The sequence below is a fragment of the Engystomops pustulosus genome, chromosome 6 (genome assembly GCF_040894005.1).
Source record: "Engystomops pustulosus chromosome 6, aEngPut4.maternal, whole genome shotgun sequence".
NCBI lineage: Eukaryota > Metazoa > Chordata > Amphibia > Anura > Leptodactylidae > Engystomops > Engystomops pustulosus.
Window position 1 is genome coordinate 109,567,335 of NC_092416.1, and position 21,045 is coordinate 109,588,379.

General features: G+C 43.5%; 1 protein-coding gene across 10 annotated transcripts in view; it reads right to left on the reverse strand.

The window, feature by feature from the left end:
* Window positions 1-21,045, reverse strand: part of EYA2 (EYA transcriptional coactivator and phosphatase 2) — a 565,525-nt gene that overhangs the window by 197,416 nt on the left and 347,064 nt on the right. For all 10 annotated transcript variants that reach the window (XM_072110586.1, XM_072110584.1, XM_072110587.1 and 7 more), the window contains 3 exons: window positions 19,300-19,367; window positions 18,725-18,899; window positions 18,370-18,512 (listed from right to left, as the gene is read on the reverse strand). In XM_072110586.1, coding sequence (XP_071966687.1) covers window positions 18,370-18,512; window positions 18,725-18,899; window positions 19,300-19,367 — 386 coding nt within the window. The remainder of the gene's footprint in view (window positions 1-18,369; window positions 18,513-18,724; window positions 18,900-19,299; window positions 19,368-21,045) is intronic.

Here is a 21,045-nt window from a genome sequence, read left to right on the forward strand (position 1 = left end):
AAATAAAGTTTTGGCCAGGCTGAGATTCGAACCTGGTTCCCTCTGCACCATAGACAGGAGCTTAACTAACTGAGCTATAAGCCCAGTGATACAGAGCTGAGGATTTCTGGTAACTAAGACATGTTATCTACCATTTACACTGTGACACAGACTAATGCACTGATATATAGAGAGGGATCTTCTCAGAGATTATTATTGTAATTATTGAGACTATTATTATTATTATTATAAATTTTATTATTATGGAGATGATTATTAATAATGTAAAAATAATAATAATCTCAATAATAATAATAATAATAATAATCTCCATAATAATAATAATAGTCTCAATAATTACAATAATCTGAGAAGATCCCTCCCTATATACCAAGGCAGTATATAGTCATAGTTCTTAGTTACCAAAATTCTCCACCTTGTTAATCACTGAGATTATAGCTCAGTTGGTTGAGACGCTGTGTTATTATTGTACATGGACACTGCAGGTTCTGGGTTCAAATCCCAATGAGGACAATTTTTTTTTTTTTATTGAGATGATTTTTATTATTTTAATATGGCTAAAATTTGGGGCGTGGCCAGGGAGTGATTGGGGGTGTGGCTTAGGGGGATCGCCGCTACGCGTGCCGCCATTTTGTCCCTCTTTCCTTTTCACAAATGTTGGGAGGTATGCATACATACCCACACACATAGCATTCATTATTAAACAGGTTGTCCAGGCTTGTATATTTTTTACCAGTGAAATGTAGTGTCTGTAAAGAAAAAGCAATTGTACTTACCCGCTGTGGTGCTCCGGTCCAGCGCTGTGATCCCAGTCCCTGTATGTATACTGAGATGCAGCAGTGATGTCACATTGTGCTCCCCCTGCAGCCTCTGCATGCGGCCTGTGTAATCACAGCCAGGTTCTGCAGCGGCTGCAGCTCTGGTTGTGATGTCACTGCTGGACCTCTATCCATACAGAGATGGGGTGATGGGGGCACAGTGCTGGACCGGAGCAACAGAGAGGGGGGAGGTAGGTACAACTACTTGTTCTTACACCCCCAAACCTCATTAATTATGGAGGGCACTGTATATGTTAGTGGGTCAGTAGCTTAGGGTTGGTGGGACTAGGTATAGTTGGTTCAGGGTTATTGGCCTCATTTAGGTTCTCTGCGCTGGAATTGTCTTCCTAAATGTAATTCAAGTGCAGAGTGTGAACTCAGTCAAAGGCCGCATTATGATGATACGTTTGCAATTCAAATGCTTTGAGAACAACACATGATAAACGTCTGTGTTCTGTAAGTAGTACCATGTGTTTTGACTCAGGGCAACCAATCAGAGCTCAAATTTCATTTCATAAGATGCTGTGGGAAAATGAAAGCTGAGCTCTGATTGGTTTCATTGAGCAACTAGAACAGTTCTGCTCTTACATTCTTCTGATAAATCTGCCCCAATGTGTTTAATTCTGTATAACGTTATCTGCTGGTTTTACACTTCCATTACTAGTCTGGTATTATTTCTAGCAAAAAGATAGGGTGGGCCCCAAAAATGATTTCCTCTGGTGGGCCCAAGGTACTCCAGTCCGACATGGTTTGTGACAGACTATTTATCTTATTCCTGATGTGAGCACTGCTTTAACCTTGATTCTCTTTTTCAAGAATGATATACAGCACTGGGGAATTACTTTCATCAGATTAATTCAATATTACTCCTATGGTCACTACCGTGGAACTTATGGGTCTCTACTTGTAGCCTTGAGTTCGAAGGAAAGACCATCCAGGAACTTAAACGCAGGATTGGTGTTCAAATGCTAGATACTGAGAAAAATCATAATACTCATGTGGCCTGACATATGAATCTTTTCCATGGGGGTTGTTCTCATTACATTAAACTCATGGCATTGATATTTTCCCATTAAAGGACACCTGTCATCAGCAGGGGCGTCGCTAGGTCAAAAGATCCGGGGCTCGTGCCCCGGATCTTTTGGCCAGTGCCCCGAATCTCCTCGGGTCAGCAGATCATCTGCCCCGCTGCCCGGGAGATTCCTTCCCTCTCGTTCTCATCACGATCTGTGTCCTCAGATCGTGATGAGAACGAGTGCAGGCGCTGCTTTCCCCTGCAAGGACCTTACCTCCGGGAGTTCCAGAGGCTCAAGGACCTGTGATGATGTCATGATCACATGACCTGCAGGGGAAAGCAGCGCACAGAGAGAGAGAGAGCTGCATCTGTGAGGTGAGAAACATGATAGTGACTAGGGAAGGGGGAGAACATTGTGGGGCACATTATTTCCTGGGGGGCTGTGTGAGGCACATTATTTCCTGGGGGGCTGTGTGAGGCACATTATTTCCTGGGGGGCTGTGTGAGGCACATTATTTCCTGGGGGGCTGTGTGAGGCACATTATTTCCTGGGGGGCTGTGTGAGGCACATTATTTACTGGGGGGACTGTGTGAGGCACATTACTTACTGGGGGGACTGTGTGAGGCACATTACTTACTGGGGGTCTGTGTGAGGCACATTATTTACTGGGGGTCTGTGTGAGGCACATTATTTACTGGGGGGCTGTGTGTGAGGCACATTACTTACTGGGGGGCTGTGTGGGCACATTACTTACTGGGGGGCTGTGTGGGGACATTACTGGGGGGCTGTGTGGGGCACATTACTTACTGTGGGGCTGTGTGGGGGACATTTCTTGGAGCGTGTTCACACATGGCACTAGGACAGGCCTCGGTTTGATCACATATATTTTCCAGTAATACACAAGTGATGGGTAACGAGCACCTGGTTTTGTTTAAATGCAAGACAAAGTGTGAATGCTGCCTTTCAGTATTTGGGGAGATTGTTAGGGGCGGCAGCAGGATAACACTGCCAGGGAACAAAGATGTAGGGACAATGAGGAACATAAGATGTGGTGATGGGGATTTCTCCTTTGTTCTCTGTAGCAGTATATACCAGAAGTAACCTTGTTATTGGCACAATCACATGTGAGGGGGTTATGTACAGGGGGGGCATTACTGAAAGTGCAATACACATGCATTGGGGCCCGTGCCCCGGATCTTTTACCACCCTAGCAACGCCCCTGGTCATCAGGTCTGTGTCACTAGTCCTGTCACCACTACCTGTTGGAGCAGCTCAAAAGGATTCCATCCCAGTCTTTATCTAGTCAATTCATACATTAATCATTATAAAATCATCTATTCTTTATTATGTAAATGAGGCTGGTCACATGGTCAGAGGCAGTGAAGTCACCCCTGTTCCCCCTCCCCTCTCCTCCCCCTGCTCATGTCTGTGTGTAATGTATAGTAAATCATTGCTAGTGTGTGTGCTGCATCTGCTAACATGCTGCATCCTCGTAATACACATGTGTGAGACACAGACATCAGCTACACAAGTACCTGACATGTTCTGCTATAACATGGCTGCCTGGAGCTATTGTATCTCTCCTATACACACAGAGGCTGCAGGGGGCGCCAGCACCAGGAAGCACATGGAAGAGCCATTACATCATTATTAGAGATGAGCGAGCACTAAAATGCTCGGGTACTCGTTATTCGAGACGAACTTTTCCCGATGCTCGAGTGCTCATCTCGAATAACGAGCCCCATTGAAGTCAATGGGAGACTCGAGCATTTTTCAAGGGGACCAAGGATCTGCACAGGGAAGCTTGGCCAAGCACCTGGGAACCTCAGAAAAGGATGGAAACACCACGGAAATGGACAGGAAACAGCAGGGGCAGCTTGCATGGATGCCTCTGAGGCTGCTTAATCGCACCATTATGCCAAAACTATGGGCAACAGCATGGCAATGACAGAGTGACCGAATGAGGCTAGATAGCATCTAAAACATCCAATAATTGACCCTGACACTATAGGGGATGGCATGCAGAGGCAGCGGCAGGCTAGAGAGTGTCTTGGCAACATACCCCAAATGGACTCAGGCTTAAAACCAATGGGTGGCAGAGAGGAACCAAAGGAGGTGAGCAAGAAGCGCTCAAATAATATCGGTAAATGATAAAAGTTTGCCAGTATATTTTGTGGATTACACAGCAGGGTGGCGACAAAGTTAACAAGTTTGATGAGGAAGCCATGAAAACAACCCAAAATTCTGCCTGACACAGCTCGTTTGATAAGGGGACCATGTATGGAGGCAGTGAACTAGTAGTAGATTAAAGGTGCTGCAGTTAAAACTATGTTAGTTGGATCTTGGGATGGAGCTGGCGCTCCGCTGCCAGGCGAGCTTTCGCCAATCCAAGCCCCTGTCTCTAGGCTACTCCCCAAACAGCACTTTTAAGAACCTTTTGTATAAGATCAAGTGTAGTAGCGTTCTTATAAGTTTAGGATATGGCGGGTGAGGGGAATGTAAACAGATGCGCAAGAAGCGCTGAAATAATATTGGTAAATGATAAAAGTTTGCCAGTATATTTTGTGGATTACACAGCAGAGTGGCGACAAAGTTAACAAGTTTGATGTGGAAGCCATGAAAACAACCCAAAATTCTGCCTGACACAGCTCGTTTGAGAAGGGGACCATGTATGGAGGCAGCTATATGGACTACTTTTGGAGGCAGCTATGGCGATGACGTGTGGAGGTAGCAATGGAGACAACGTGTGAAGGCAGCTAAAAAGACGACGTGTGGAGGCTGCTATGGAGACAATGTAATTTGGATAGTGCCTGTATGTGGCAGTCCAAAAAAGTTTTCAAACCAGAGGAGCAGGTAGCTGGTCCTCCAGAAAAATTACATAGATTGAGTGCCTGTATGTGGCAGTCCAAAAAAGTTTTCAAACCAGAGGAGCAGGTAGCTGGTCCTCCAGAAAAATTACATAGATTGAGTGCCTGTATGTGGCACTCCCAAAAATTGTTTAAAACAGAGGACAGGGTAGTTGGCCCTCCAGAAAAATTAAATACATAGAGTACTATAGCCAGAGCCAGTTGGCCCTGGCAAAAAAATAGCCAGTTTCCTCTGCTTTAGTGTACAAAGAGATGGAGAAGGAGGACAATGAGGAGGAGGAGTGCATACATTATTCAGGTTCAGCTTCTTTCACCTGGTGGAGAATGGAAATGCGGAGAAATCCAGGCTTTATTCATCTTGATAAGCGTCAGCCTGAAAGCGCTGTCAGTCGACAGGCGTGTACGCTTATCGGTGATGATGCCACCAGCTGCACTGAAAACCCGCTCGGACAACACGATAGCGGCAGGGCAGGCAAGAACCTCCAAGGCGTACAGCGCCAGTTCGTGCCACATGTCCAGCTTTGAAACCCAGTAGTTGTAGGGAGCTGTGTGATCATTTAGGACGATGGTATGGTCAGCTACGTACTCCCTCACCATCTTTCTGTAAAGATCAGCCCTACTCTGCCGAGACTGGGGACAGGTGACAGTGTCTTGCTGGGGTGACATAAAACTGGCAAAGGCCTTGTAAAGCGTACCCCTGCCAGTGCTGGACAAGCTGCCTGGTCGCCTACTCTCCCTCGCTAATTGTCCCGCAGAAGTACGCCCTCTGCCGCTAGCGCTGTCAGAAGGGAAATACTGTTTCAGCTTGTGCACCAGGGCCTGCTGGTATTCATGCATTCTCACACTCCTTTCCTCTCCAGGGATGAGAGTGGAAAGATTTTGCTTGTACCGTGGGTCCAGGAGAGTGAATACCCAGTAATCGGTGCTGGAATAAATTCTTTGAACGCGAGGGTCACGGGATAGGCAGCTTAGCATGAAATCTGCCATATGCGCCAGAGTCCCAACGCGCAAGAATTCACTCCCCTCACTGGCCTGACTGTCCATTTCCTCCTCCTCCAACTCCTCCAACTCCTCTTCTTCTGCCCATACACGCTGAACAGTGAAGGACTGAACAATGGTCCCCTCTTCGGTCTCGCCAACATTCTCCTCCTCTTCCTCCTCATCCTCCTCCACCTCCTCCGATATGCGCTGAGAAACAGACCTAAGGGTGCTTTGGCTATCAACAAGGGAATCTTCTTCCCCCGTCTCTTGTGATGAGCGCAAAGCTTCCGACTTCATGCTGACCAGAGAGTTTTTCAACAGGCCAAGCAGCGGGATGGTGAGGCTGATGATGGCGGCATCACCACTGACCATCTGTGTTGACTCCTCAAAGTTACTCAGCACCTGACAGATATCAGACATCCACGTCCACTCCTCATTGTAGACTTGAGGAAGCTGACTGACCTGACTACCAGTTCTGGTGGAAGTTGACATCTGGCAGTCTACAATCACTCTGCGCTGCTGGTAAACTCTGGATATGGACATGGTCAGTGTTGAATTCCACCTCGTGGGCACATCGCACAACAGTCAGTGAGCGGGCAGTTGGAGGCGGCGCTGCGCTGCCCTGAGAGTGGCAGCATCTGTGCTGGACTTCCTGAAATGCGCACAGATGCGGCGCACCTTCGTGAGCAAATCAGACAGATTGGGGTATGTCTTGAGGAAACGCTGAAATATGAGATTTAACACATGGGCCAGGCATGGCACATGTGTCAGTCTGCCGAGTTGCAGAGCTGCCACCAGGTTACGGCCGTTGTCACACACAACCATGCCTGGCTTCAGGTTCAGCGGTGCCAGCCACAGATCAGTCTGCGCCGTGATGCCCTGTAATAACTCTTGGGCGGTGTGCCTTTTATCGCCTAGGCTCAGCAGTTTGAGCACCGCCTGCTGTCGCTTAGCGATGTCATTGCTGCTGTGCCTAGAGCTACCGACTGATGGCGCCATGCCCACGGATGATAATTCAGAGGAGGAGGTGGAGGAGGGGTGGGAGGAGGAGGAGGCATAGAAGGCCTTTGAGACCTGGACCGAGGTAGGCCCCGCAATCCTCGGCGTCGGCAGTATATGACCAGCCCCAGGGTCAGACTCGGTCCCAGCCTCCACCAAGTTAACCCAATGTGCCGGCAGAGATATATAGTGGCCCTGCCCGGCAGCACTCGTCCACGTGTCCGTGGTCAGGTGGACCTTGTCAGAAACGGCGTTGGTCAGGGCACGGACGATGTTCTCTGACACGTGCTTGTGCAGGGCTGGGACGGCACATCGGGAAAAGTAGTGGCGGCTGGGGACCGAATACCGAGGGGCGGCCGCCGCCATGAGGTTTCGAAAGGCCTCGGTCTCTACCAGCCTATAGGGCAGCATCTCCAGGCTAAGCAAATTGGAGATGTGGACGTTGAGGGCTTGGGCGTGTGGGTGGGTAGCGCTATACCTCCTTTTGCGCTCCAGCGTCTGGGGTATGGAGAGCTGAACGCTGGTGGATGCTGTGGAAGATCGTGGAGGCGAAGATGGGGTTTTCGCACGGGAGGTGTTTGGGCCAGGGTCCTGGGCAGGGGGCTGACTAGCAGATGACACAGGGGAAGGAGCAGTGGTGTGCCCGGCCGGAGGTGAACGGGCTTGGTGCCATTGAGTGGGGTGTTTAGCATTCATATGCCTGCGCATACTGGTGGTAGTTAAGCTAGTAGTGGTGGAACCCCTGCTGATCCTGGTTTGGCAAAGGTTGCACACCACAGTCCGTCGGTCATCCGGTGTTTCTTTAAAGAACCTCCAGACTTCTGAAAATCTAGCCCTTGCCACGGGAGCTTGACTACGGGCAACATTTGGCGTTGATGCACCAGCTCTGGCCCTGCCTCTCCGTCTGGCCCCACCACTGCCTCTTCCAACCTGTTCTGCTATAGGTCTCGCCTCCGTCTCAGAAGCACTGTGTTCACCCGGCCTATCAACCCAGCTTGGGTCTGTCACCTCATCATCCTCTGATCCCTCAGTCTGCTCCCCCCTTGGACTTCCTGCCCTGACAACAACTTCACCACTGTCTGACAACTGTGTCTCCTCATCGTCCGAAACCTTTTTACACACTTCTTCCACTACGTGAATAATGTCATCATCACCCACAGACTGCGACTGGTGGAAAACCTGGGCATCGGAAAATAGCTCAGCAGCAGCAGGACAAGTGGTTTGTGACTGTGGGAAGGGTCCAGAAAACAGTTCCTCAGAGTATGCCGGTTCAAATGCCAAATTTTGGTGGGAGGGGGCAGACTGGGAGAAGGAGGCTGAGGTGGAGGAGCCGGAGGAGTGCCGATTTCGGTGACATGGGTGGACTGCGTGGAAGACTGACCGGTGGACAAATTGTTAGAAGCATTGTCCGCAATCCACGACATCACCTCTACGCACTGTTCTGGCCTCAACAGTGCTCTACCACGAGTCCCAGTAACTTGAGACATGATGAACCTAGGGAGTGTACCTCTGCGGCGTTCCCCTGCTCCCCCATCAGCAGGTGGTGTCTCACCCCGCCTAGGACCACGGCCTCTGACCCCTGCAATAGTTGGACGCCCACGTCCACGCCCTCGTCCTCTACCCCTAGGGTTAAACATTTTCCAAATTAAAGTGTAAACTTAAAAAACAAAATTTTTTGTGTTTATTTTTTTTTATTTTTTTATTTTTTTTAACAAAACGATGCTATCCTATTGCTATGGCTAGTTTCTAACCTACACTGACAGCACACAACTGGATTTTGTGCTTTGCAAGAGGAGTTTGAGCTATAAAATGAAATACAGCTAAAAAAAAAAAAAAAATCAGAAGACTCTGCCTAATTCTATTCAAACCCCTAATAAATTGTCCCACTTCGGTGTTGGAGGTGGATATGCGTGTCACTAAGAGCTAAACACAACGGTCGCAGGTCTCCCAGCAAATTCCTCACAGTATGGTACTAGCTGCACTACTAGTGCCAGCAAGGCCAGCCACAAGCAAACAAAAAAAAGGGAAATATAACGCTATTGTAGGCCTAAGTAAGCCGTTGGGGTTCTCCTATGGCTATTTTGTAGCCTACAATGAGAGCACACTGCTTTGCAAGAGGAGTTTGAGCTATAAAATGAAATACAGCTAAAAAAAAAAAATCAGCAGACTCTGCCTAATTCTACTCAAACCCCTAATAAATTGTCCCACTTCGGTGTTGGAGGTGGATATGCGTGTCACTAAGAGCTAAACACAACGGTCGCAGGTCTCCCAGCAAATTCCTCACAGTATGGTACTAGCTGCACTACTAGTGCCAGCAAGCCCAGCCACAAGCAAATAAAACTAAAAAAAGTATAACGTTATTGTAGCCCTAAGAAGGGCTGTTGGGTTCTTGTAGAATCACTCCTGCCTAACACTATTCTAATAGAACACCCTAACGCTTTCCCTGACCAGCAGCAGCTCTCTCCCTAGCGGCATCCAGACACAGAATGATCCGAGCAGCGCAGGCAGGGGCTAGTCTATTCCAGGGTCACCTGATCTGGCCAGCCAACCACTGCTATCGACGTGTATGGGTACCACGTCATGCTGGGTGGAGTGCAGAGTCTCTTGGCTTGTGATTGGCTCTGTTTCTGGCCGCCAAAAAGCAAAACGGCGGGAGATGCCATTTTCTCGAGCGGGCGAAGTATTCGTCCGAGCAACGAGCAGTTTCGAGTACGCTAATGCTCGAACGAGCATCAAGCTCGGACGAGTATGTTCGCTCATCTCTAATCATTATACCTCACATGATTATACAGGCTGTCAGTCAAGCACTGGGGGTGTGGCTGTACCTCCCACTCATGAATAAGCTGGACAGCTTTAATATGCTAATGAATCATTGGACATCTCACAGGTCATTTGCATACAGCTTTAGGACCTAATTGCTTAGGTTTATAGGCATATAGAATACATACAGAATACATACAGAATTAAACACATGGGGGCAGATGAAGGGATAGGGGCGATGCTTTCGAATGGCAGTTTATGAAAATATATTTAGATTAGGGGGGTTATTTTGCATGATGGGTTCTCTTTAAATGCTAGTTGTGGGGATCATGCGGAGTGAAGTGAAATGTATCTATGAATTGGACGCGGCTGAACCAAAAAATCTCAATGAGGCCATGTCATATAGTTGCTTAATTTAGTTTATTAGTTTATTCTAAGTAATTTTTGTGACAGACTATCCATCTTATTTCTGATGAAAGCACACCAGAATTCCCATTCCCAGAAAATATATTGGAAAATTGTATAACTTTTCATCATACAAACAATTACAGTAATTTGCTGAAATGGGAATACCCCTTTAAACTCGATTCTCACTTTTGAGAAGTAATATACTGGGGAATAACCTCCATTAAGTTAATTCAATATTGTTCCTATGGTTATACACTATAGAACTTACGGGTTTAACTTTAAATATTACTACCCCTTTTACATTTTATTCTACCATCCATATTTATTTATTGCTGGGGGGCTATCCCGTGTATCCCTAGTTGCACTATTATCGTGATACATTAAGGTTGTTTTAGTTTTTTCACCTGCACGTTAGGGCATAAATCAATGTCCTCTTTCCGTCCCTGTATATTGACCGATAAGGATATCATGGTTTTTAGCCCATTTTCGATTCTTTAAAGGAAAAATACCACCAGGATAAATGATTCAAAACCAAGCACATGTATATGCTGGTGTGTGCCTCCTCTGGTCCTCTGGCAGGAACAGTTTGTTTGCTTTTACAAAATTATTTTTTACAAATTAGGCAAATGAGCTTGAGGGCTCGAGGCTCAATTGACATCTATTGTGTCTGGAGCCCCTCTGGCACATTTTGCATTAAAAAACCTTTTTAAAAAATAGAAAGAGCAGATCCTGCCAGAGGGGGCACACGCCAGTATGCCATTGTGCTCGGTTTAGAAAACTTGATCCTGGTGCTAGATGTCCTTTAATGTTGGTCACCATTAGCTACTCATGTGGCATGGTTTTGACATAAATATCCAACAGAGGTGTAGCAGGGTGGTATGGGCAATTTTACAAACTTACCCGCAGTTATACAAATATCAATAATCAAAAGTTGAACACCGCAAATACAATCTGTACAGTATTCCAAACCAAATAATCAGCACAAAACAAATGGCACATATCTGAGGTATATCCTCCTTATTTGAACCCTTATTTGATTTGATTATTTGATTCCTTATTTGATTCATACACAATTTATCACAATGTATTTTAAAAATTCTATAAATTTTATTTGATAAATGCAATTAAAAAAGACCACTACATTGTGGAAATGCATGACAAAATAAATAGTTTCCAAAGATCCATCTGATACATCACCAAAATGCATTTCATTCTCAGATATTTTTTCTCATTAGACAACTTGATATGTGCAGACTAATACAGTTTCTATAACAAAGTGCCATTGCAATTTTATGTCAATCAGAGGCCCTGAAATAATCGCAATTGTTACTGTCCCCGCGCCGGCGCATTCGCTGCATATATGAAAAGTCACCGTCTGCGTTTTTTCCTACGCAAGGCCCAGCCTGGTGTAAGATAAACGCTGCATAGCCGGCTGCCCCAATGCAGCATGCAGCGGCGGGGCTAAATATCCCCCATAGTGTCAGTGCATCATGATTGCCTATACATGTAACTTCAAAACAAGACACACATGAGGGTAATGATTAGAATTTCCAATGAATTTCTCAGTAATTGTATTTAATAAATCTACTTACACGCAATGTGTGAGTGCTTTGTGAGCAGGAATGGGCTAACCCGACGCACGTTTCGCGTGTCCCCGCTTCCTCAAGGGGCCTGTGCTGATGTGTGTGTGGCCATGTGAATTTTATGTTGCTAACTTGCCTTGTGGGGGAGCATTGGAACATCCAAATACGGGTCTGGTCACGACAGGGAAGAAGCAGCCACGCCCCCTGACTGCATCATTGAGGGGGTGGTAACTCCCTTGTCATGTGACCGTGCATCTGAGCGCTGACGTCACCACAATCTCCTCAGCTGCCTCGCTGATCCCGCTCCCCAGTAACTAACAGGGAACGCAATTGCGTACTTGGGAACATGTTACCTATGTGTATATCCATAAAGAGACCATACCCCAATCTTGCAATTCAAACTCATAAAAGGGACCATTATTAAAGTGCATTGCAATTAAAAAATATACAAAATACAATTTATGTGAAGTGCAATATGAAACACTATAATAGTGTGCCAAAGCATATACATAAGCAATACTATTAGGGTGCCACATCGCGTTTGGGATTGTGTCGCACACGATCGTATTTTGGCGCATCGGCGCCAGCTTACACGCAAAATAAATTGGGGGACGGGCCATTGGACACCCCAACGGATTCGGACTACGCGCTGGATTAAACTTTTCAAATTGTGACGCAAGACACGCACTTACATGCACCGGGAAGAAGACGGTGAACTCCGACGGACCTCGGGTGTACGAGCTACGTGAATTGCACCGGACTTCATCTTCGTCGGACTGTCCAGATCGGGGATCACGACAGGACCGGGTAAGTAAATTTGCCCCATAAAGTACATATTTATATCCAAACAAAGCGATTACACCAATTACAAAATTAAAAAAAAAACAAAAAAAAACAAACGTAAAAATTCATAAATATGTACATTTACAATAAAACCTATATAGTGCCCTGAGTATCAGCTGTGTTCACATAGCTTAATAAACCACCACTAAAAAGTCTCTTGTCTGGAAAAAACTTTTCCAGCAGTATGTAGTCAGTTACTATAATGATGGCTCACTAGCTTTGTTGTAGTGACTGGCATGCCGGAAGTGACGTCATGGGAATGCTTGAAACAGTGACACCATCCTGACAAGTGTCATACATTCCACATCTGTCGGTATTTAACCCCTTATCACAGACACTAGTTTTCAGCTCAATGACCAGACTCGATTTTTCAAATCTGCCCTGTGTCACGATAATTGGTTATAACTTTGGAACACTTTAACATATCTAGGTTATTTTTAGAATGTTTTCTCATGACGCATTGTACTTCATGTTAGTTGTAAAATTTAAGTTTAAGTTTTGTGTTTCGGTCTGAAAAAAAGTGAAAATTTGGCAAAAGTTCGTAAAAATTTTCTTTATTTTCCAAGTTTGAAATGTTCTGCTTTCCAGACAGGAAGTCAAACTACTTAAAAAGCTTGATAATTAACATTTAGGGAATGTCTGCTTTATGTTGAGATGATATTTTATGCGTCCTCTCATTTTTCTAGGATGTTATGAGGTGCAGAACTTTAGGGGGCCACATCGCGCTGGGGATTGTGTCCCACGCATCGGCGCCAGCTTGCACGCAAAACAAATCTGGACAACTCGAGGGATTCGGAATACGCGCAGGATCACGAGCTACGTGAATTGCACCAGACTTCATCTTCGTCGGACTGTCCACATCAGGGATCGCGACAGGACCGGGTAAGTAAATTTGCCCCATAAAGTGCATATTTATATCCAAACAAAGTGAGGGACAACTCAGCTTCTAAGTGACTTTGTAAGGCCTAATTAATAGTAAAACCCCATAAATTACCCCACTATAAAAAACTTCACCACTCAAAGTATGTAAAACATCTTCTATTGAGTCTATTAACCCTTTAAGTGTTTCACTTGGGTTAAAACAATATGATTTAGAAACTTTAGAATTTTTTGGAAAATAAATTCATTTAGGCCAAAACTGACAGTTTCATAATAAATTAAATGATGAAATGCTCTGCAACGTTTGATGCCCAATTTCTCCCGAGTGTAGAGATACCCCATATGTGGTGGTAAACTACTTTATGGGTGCACGGCCGGGCATAGAATGAAAGCAGCGATATTCACAGCAGATTTGTATTGTCACATTGTACAAGCTATAAATTTAAATTTTTTTGGTAATGCGAACATATGAGGCTTATTTTTTGCGGAATGAGATACAATGTGTAGATAATTATTTTTGGGGGTCTTAAGCTTATTCGTGAGATTTAAATAACTATTTCAAGAGGTACACAAACAAAATCATCAATTTTTACCGTAATGTAAATATAATATTTTATCTTTATTCTCTGGTTCACTACGATTACGGTGATACTTCAATTACCGTATATTCCGGCGTATAAGACGACCTAATGTATAAGACGACCCCCCTACTTTCCTGTTTAAAATATAGAGTTTAAGATATATTCGCCGTATAAGACTACCCCTTTTCCAACGCATACAAAACACTGGTAAAAATTAACCGGTAAAAAAAAACAGATTTGAATTTAACCCCTTAACGACTTGGCCTTTTTTAGTTTTTTCACTTCCATTTTTCACTCACCAACTTCAAAAATCTATAATTTTTTTATTTTTCCACATAAAGAGCTGTGTTATGGCTTATTTTCTGCGTAACAAATTGCACTTCATAGTGACGGTATTTAATATTCTATGCGTGTACTGGGAAGTGGGAAAAAAATTCCAAATGCAGTGAAAACGGTGAAAAACCACATTTGTGACGTTTTCTTGTGGGCTTGGATTTTACAGCTTTAACTCTGCGTCCCAAATGACATGTCTACTTTATTCTTTGGGTCGGTACGATCATATGGATACCAAATTTGTATAGGTTTTATAATGTTTTCATACATTTAAAAAAATTAAAACCTCCTGTACAAAATATTTTTTTTTTATTTTGCCATCTTCTGGGGCCAATAACTTTTTCATACTTTGGTGTACAGAGCTGTGGATAGTGTCATTTTTTTTTGCGAATTTTGATGGCGTTTTCATTACTATAATCTTTGGGACTGTGCGACCTTTTGATCACTTTTTATTAATTTTTTTATATTTTTCAAAATGGCAAAAAAATGCCATTTTCGACTTTGGACGCTATTTTCCGTTACGGGGTTAAACGTAGTGAAAAACATTATCATATTTTGATAGATCGGGCATTTTCGGACGCGGTGATACCTAATGTGTTTATGATTTTTACTGTTTATTTATTTTTATATCAGTTCTAGGGAAAGGGGGGTGATTTGAATTTTTAGGTTTTTTTATTATACTTTTTTTTTTTTAAACTTTTTTTTATTTTTACTTTTACTATTTTTCAGACTCCCTAGGGTACTCTAACCCTAGGTAGTCTGATCGATCCTATCATATACTGCCATACTACATACTCCCCATGCATTACAATGTGCAATTAGCACATTGTAATGCATGGGTTAAAACGAAGTAGCCTCGGGTATTCGGAACACCCGAGGTTACCATGGCGATTGATCGCCGCTCCCCGTGACGTCATCGGGGAGCAGCGATCCACGACAAGATGGCGGCAGCATTGCCGGCGGAGATCGAGGTGAAAACACCCGCGATAAGCCTTACCGGCCCGCGAGCCCTCTCCATGCACCGGGACCCGGCGCGCCGTACTAGTACGGCGCGCGTCGGGAAGAGGTTAACATGGTCCTTTTTTTAATTTAAATTCTTATGACATGCAGGTATATAGCAGGAAAACTGTTGCTCATAAACATAAGGCATACAACAACAACATTACCATCATCCATTTTACTGTAAATGTTACCATACTGTACCTTAAATTTTTATTTTATTAAATATTCCATGCCATGTACTCAGAAGCGGGAAAAAAATTCCAATGAAATGCAATGAAAATGGTGAAAAAATGCATTTGCGCCATTTTCTTGTGGACTTGGATATTACGTCTTTCACTGAGCGCCCCAAATGACATGACTACTTTATTATTTGGGTCGGTACGATTAAGGGGATACCAAATTTGTATAGGTTTTATAATGTTTTTTCATACATTTACAAAAATGAAAACCTCCTGTACAAAAATTATTTTTTTGATTTTGCCAACTTCTGGCGCTAATAACTTTTTTATACTTTGGTGTATGTGGGTGGTGTCATTTTTTGCGAAATTTGATAATATTTTCAATGATATCATTTTTAGGACTGTACGACCTTTTGATCACTTTTTATAGATTTTTTTTATATTTTTCAAAATGGCAAAAAAGTGCCATTTTCGACTTTGGGCGCTATTTTCCGTTACGGGGTTAAACGCATTGAAAAACCGTTATCATATTTTGTTCGATCGGGCATTTTTGGACGCGTCGATACCTGATGTGTTTACGATTTTTACAGTTTATTTATATTTATGTCAGTTCTAGGGAAAGTTTTTTTATTATAATTTTTTTTTTAACTTTTTTTTATTTATACTATTTTTCAGACTCCCTAGGGTACTTTAACCCTAGGTTGTCTGATCGATCCTTCCATATACTGCCATACTACCCGAGGCTACCATGGAGACGGATCGCCGCCCCCGATGACGTCACGGGGAGCGGCGATCCCAGGTAAGATGGCGGCGCCCATGCGCCGCTATCTTTTTGATGCTGCCGGCAGCTTTGCCGGCAGCCCACGCTGTGAAAACACCCATGATCGGTGCTAGCACCGATCGCGGGTATTACCGTAAGCCTTTGCTGCAATATGCAGCAAAGACTTCCTGGCTATGGAGAGGGCTCAGCCCATGAGCCCTCTCCATGCAGCGCGACCCAACCGCCGCCGTGAATACATGGCGGGCAGGCGGGATTACCGGCGTATAAGACGACCCCAGAGAGGACAGAAGATTTTTCTGTCTTATACGCCGAAATATACGGTATATAGGTTTCCTTATCTTTGCTCAATTTTACTAAGCAAAACCAATAATGGAGAAAATCGTATTGCTTTTACTATTGACAAATTTTCTGTGGTCAGATCTGGTTGAGGTCTTTTTTTTGCATAAAGAGTTGTTATTTTCAGTTGTATCATATAAGGGAACGTAACTTTTTTTGATCACTTTTTAGAACATTTTTTGTGATGGTGTTTGATGAAAAAAAAAGTTTTTTTTACGTCGTCCACCGAGCGGGTTCAATATTGATTTAGATTTATTGTACAGATTAATACGGATGCACTGATACCAAATATGTACATTTTTTTGTGTTTTTGTGTTTTATATACTTTATTTGCATTTTATGTGTAACTGGGGGGAATATGGGACTTTTATTTCAATTATTTAATTATAAAATTACTTTTTTTTTTTACCTTTCTACATTTTCCACCTTTTGGCATGAACAAACGGTCATCCGATCGGTTGTTCAAGCCTTTACACTGCAATACACTTGTATTGCAGTGTACAGTGTAAGTAATTGAGCATGCGGGGACAGAAGCTGGCAGCCTCGGGTCACTCACCAGAACCTGGGGCTGTGGCAGAATGGATCGGATCCCCCGGTAAGCACACCAGGGGGATCCGATCCACGGTGGGGACACTTGCACGCAGCGGTCAAGCTGTAGCGACGCCTATCTATGGCGGCACGTCAGAAGAAGATTTCGGGACATTGGGTTTATCTGGTGCCGGTGTTGGGCTGTAATATCACAACCCAGATCCGGCACTAACACCTGGGATCGGAAAAACTCAGATCCCGGGTGTTAAGTACCCTTAATGACCGCCGTAAAAAGCCGATAGGATGGTCATTAAGGGGTTAAGTGGTAAGTACGCTAAATGCATGTGCACGCTACTCTACACTGACACCACAGAGCAGCGTTGCCTCATGGGATCACAGCCACTGCCGACGTGTGTGTGTATAAGCAGCATCATCCTTTGTAATTTGGCCATTGATCACCTTTATACCCATAGTATTTCCCCTGAAGAAGGTGACACTATGTCACTGGAAATGCTTCAGGATGATGCCAGTGGCTTTGTTGTGTGGATCTCAGACCTACATACAGACCTCTGCTTGCCTTTCTATATTTTAGACCTGGATACAATGGACAATTTCATTGTAAGAGTAGGAGTTATTGTGGGTATTAATTATTATTAATAATTATTACCGTATACCATCCACCTCACTTCCCAAGCAGTGCAGTATGCGCCAGATTAATGAAGAGTGTGCGCCAGTTTTCATTAATCTGGCACACTCCGCACAATCCACAGGCAAAGTGCACTTTGCACTTCTTTTGATAATTGTGGGCCAATCTGTGGACTGTTACTTTGGGAGGTGAGGGGTGATGAGAACTTTTAAAAATATGTTGTGGTAAAGAATTGAAGATTGTCTTTTTTTTGTTTGACCAATATTCAAAAAAATTATATTTAATAAAAAAAATGTTTAATGCAACACAGCACCAGCTTCTATGGAATATAAACTGCAAATTGTAGAAACCTAGTGCATCCAAAAAATTACCTTCTATGGATACCATAAAAACCTGATATAGTGGTTGTTAAAGCATTAAGAGATCTGCTTTCAGTTCCTAAGGTGAGATGATCAAGACAGAAAAAATTATTTTATTGTGGATCACTCACAGAGTATACTCTGTGAGTGATCCACAATAAAATAATTTTTTCTGTCTTGATCATCTCACCTTAGGTGGGCATGCACAGGCAATTTAATAATTATGATTAATAATAATTCCTTTATTTAGATTGAACCCAGGGCTTCAAGGCTGTAATACTAACCATTAAGCCACTGTGCTGCCCTATCATGCAACCCTAGGCTTTATGGAATTTATGAAAGGGAATTCTCAATTTGGTGTTGATTACAGGATATCAAACTATTAAAATCTCTACAGCTAGCTGTAAATGATAAAGGTTTCTTAGCGATCTGTCAGAAGCCATCCTGATAGAAGACGTTGATTAAATTACCTCAATCTCATTGTCCACAGATGAGGCAGTGTCATTGTTTCGTTTAGACCTTCCCCTTAACTTCACATCAGATCCTCTTTGTAGCCGCTCCATTTCTGAATCTTTCACTGGAGTGGAGGGACCACTTTGAGTGTTATATTCTCCTGCAGAGAAATACAGGACATTTTAATGAAGCTTTCACATGAACACATTGCTCCAGTGGGATCTTCCTAGTGAATGCTGGAAGACAGGGACTTATTTGATTCCCTAAAACTCCTGCAATATCTTCATCACTTCACAATTTTCAATAGTGCAATACCCTCCTATATTCGTATGCAGGAAAGATGTATCTTTACAGTAGAACTTACATACTCACCTAGTGACTCTGAGCCCTGGTTGGAGATGGGGTGAGACGTTTCCTGCAGAGAGTAGGTGGTGGAATGGATGGTGCTAGGATTGATATTGTTGCTAGGAACATATGGGGAGTTATAAGATGTGCTGTAATACTGTCCATACTGTCCCTGGCTAAAGCTGGGATATGATGAATATTCCTGAAAGAAACCGAGAAAAAACAGATGCTCTCATTATACATATTGTAAATATAATACAAATATAGTATAAAATGAAACATTATGGCCCACATTTATCAAAAATTGTGCAAAATACAGTATGTGTAGTTTGCCTGTACAGTGTGCCGCAGATTCATGATAAATAAAGGAATTATTATTAATTATGGTGCATGTTCTTCGTGAATCTGGCACTCCTGGAACTGCTCTGCCAGAATGTCCAATTATTTTTTTGGTGCAATTTGTTCATGCAGCAGAATTGTGCCTTTATATTGTTGGATGGTATGATCAGTCATCTGCTGTTATATGACTGTTTAGATGGGACTATGACAATATTCCATACTGAAAAAAAAATCCGGGATAGTGACTATTATGAGTACCCTACCTGATGTAGACCACTAAAGGTGCTGGAATTAGTCAAACCGTTGGCTCCCTGGTAGAGTCCTGAAGGGCCTGGAAGAAAACAACCTATATAATTCATTGCAGGCACAGATTTAATGTAAAATTGTATTTAAAACTTTCATCCATCCTCAATGTGTCTTGTACATAAATAAAATAATTTAGCTTTTATATTATAAAGTGCATTGTTTATCTTTAGATTAACATGGTAAATTGAGGGAAGGATAGCAGGATTCCTTAGGATCTAGTGCACACATACTACTTACATTTTACACCTTCAGCTCTGCACAACATGAGAACAACATGGCCCCATTTTTAAGATTCTCATACACAACACCCTATGTAGCCCTTTGTGCTCTGGTCTGAGGGATCATTACATGCTTATACTAGCTGTGGAGTAGCCAGACACTGCACTTGTTTATGGTAAACACTAAATGAGCAGAAGTTAAGGTGTTGAATGGTTATTAGAGTACACATACTTTTATTTTTGAGGTAATTTGTTCTCCGATTAGTATTTGGAATTCAAGCAATTTAATATAGACTCCTGCTCTGAGAGATGATCCTCCCTAGAGACAATGACATTATCTTAGAAGTCTTAGTGTCTTCTCCTCACCTCTTTTTCTCCAAGATTTTGTTTGTTTTCACTGGAGATGCAGGATTAACTGGCGAATGAACAGCTGAACAAATGCTGGCAGCCAAGGGTAATCACTAGAGTACAGATCTTCCTGTTAGCCATGAGACTTTTCTAGCACTTAAAGCCTCAGCAAAACACAGATAAATACAGGAAGAGATCCATATTAAGGGCACTGGTAACACAGTGTCCTAGACAATTAGTTGTATAAAAGTCCCATTGTTTCCTGGACTATAGATAACGTGCTTTCAATGGTTTTATGATGCTGGAACTGCATCATATTTAACAGTATTTGTGCAGGAGAAGTCAGAACTGTTATAAATCTGTGCTTTATTTACTTTACTGAGCAAAAACGTACACAACAAGGGTATTAACCCCTAGGCGCACCACGACGTTATACTACGTCCCCGGGGCTAGATGCTTAGCGCACCGGGACGTAGTATAACGTCCAGCTTCTGGGACCGGCTCACGAACGGAGCCGGTACCAGAAGCAGCGGCTGTCAGCTGTCTATCACAGCTGACACCGCGCTGTAACACCCGCGATCGGAGCCGACTCCGATCGCGGGTGTTAACCCCTTACACGCCGCGGTCAAGCATGACCGCGGCGTGTAAGGGTGTTCCTGCTGTGGATCGGATCCCCCGTGCCGCTTACCGGGGGATCCGATCCTCTTCCGGGCAGCTCCGAGGACTGGCATGTGCCCCGAAGCTGCCCGGTCTCCATGGCAGCCAGACACCTTCCGGGTCTGACTGCAAACTGTCTGAGCATGCGCAAGCTTGCTCAGACAGTTTACACTGCTCTACAATGAAATAGTATTGTAGAGCAGTGTATTGGACTTAAACCAGTGATCAGAGCATCACTGGTTTAAGTTCAAGTATGTATAAGTAAAAAAAAATGCAAAAACAGTTAACACTACACATTATAATAAATAAAAAATAAATACATAAAATATAAGCCCCTAAAATGTCACTTTCCCATAAAAAACTTAATAAAGTATAAAAAACATAAAAACACAAAAAAACCCCGCATATTTGGTATTGCCGCGTCCGTAACAATCTGCATAATAAAACAGAATTGTTACTGGACCCGCACGGTAAACGCCG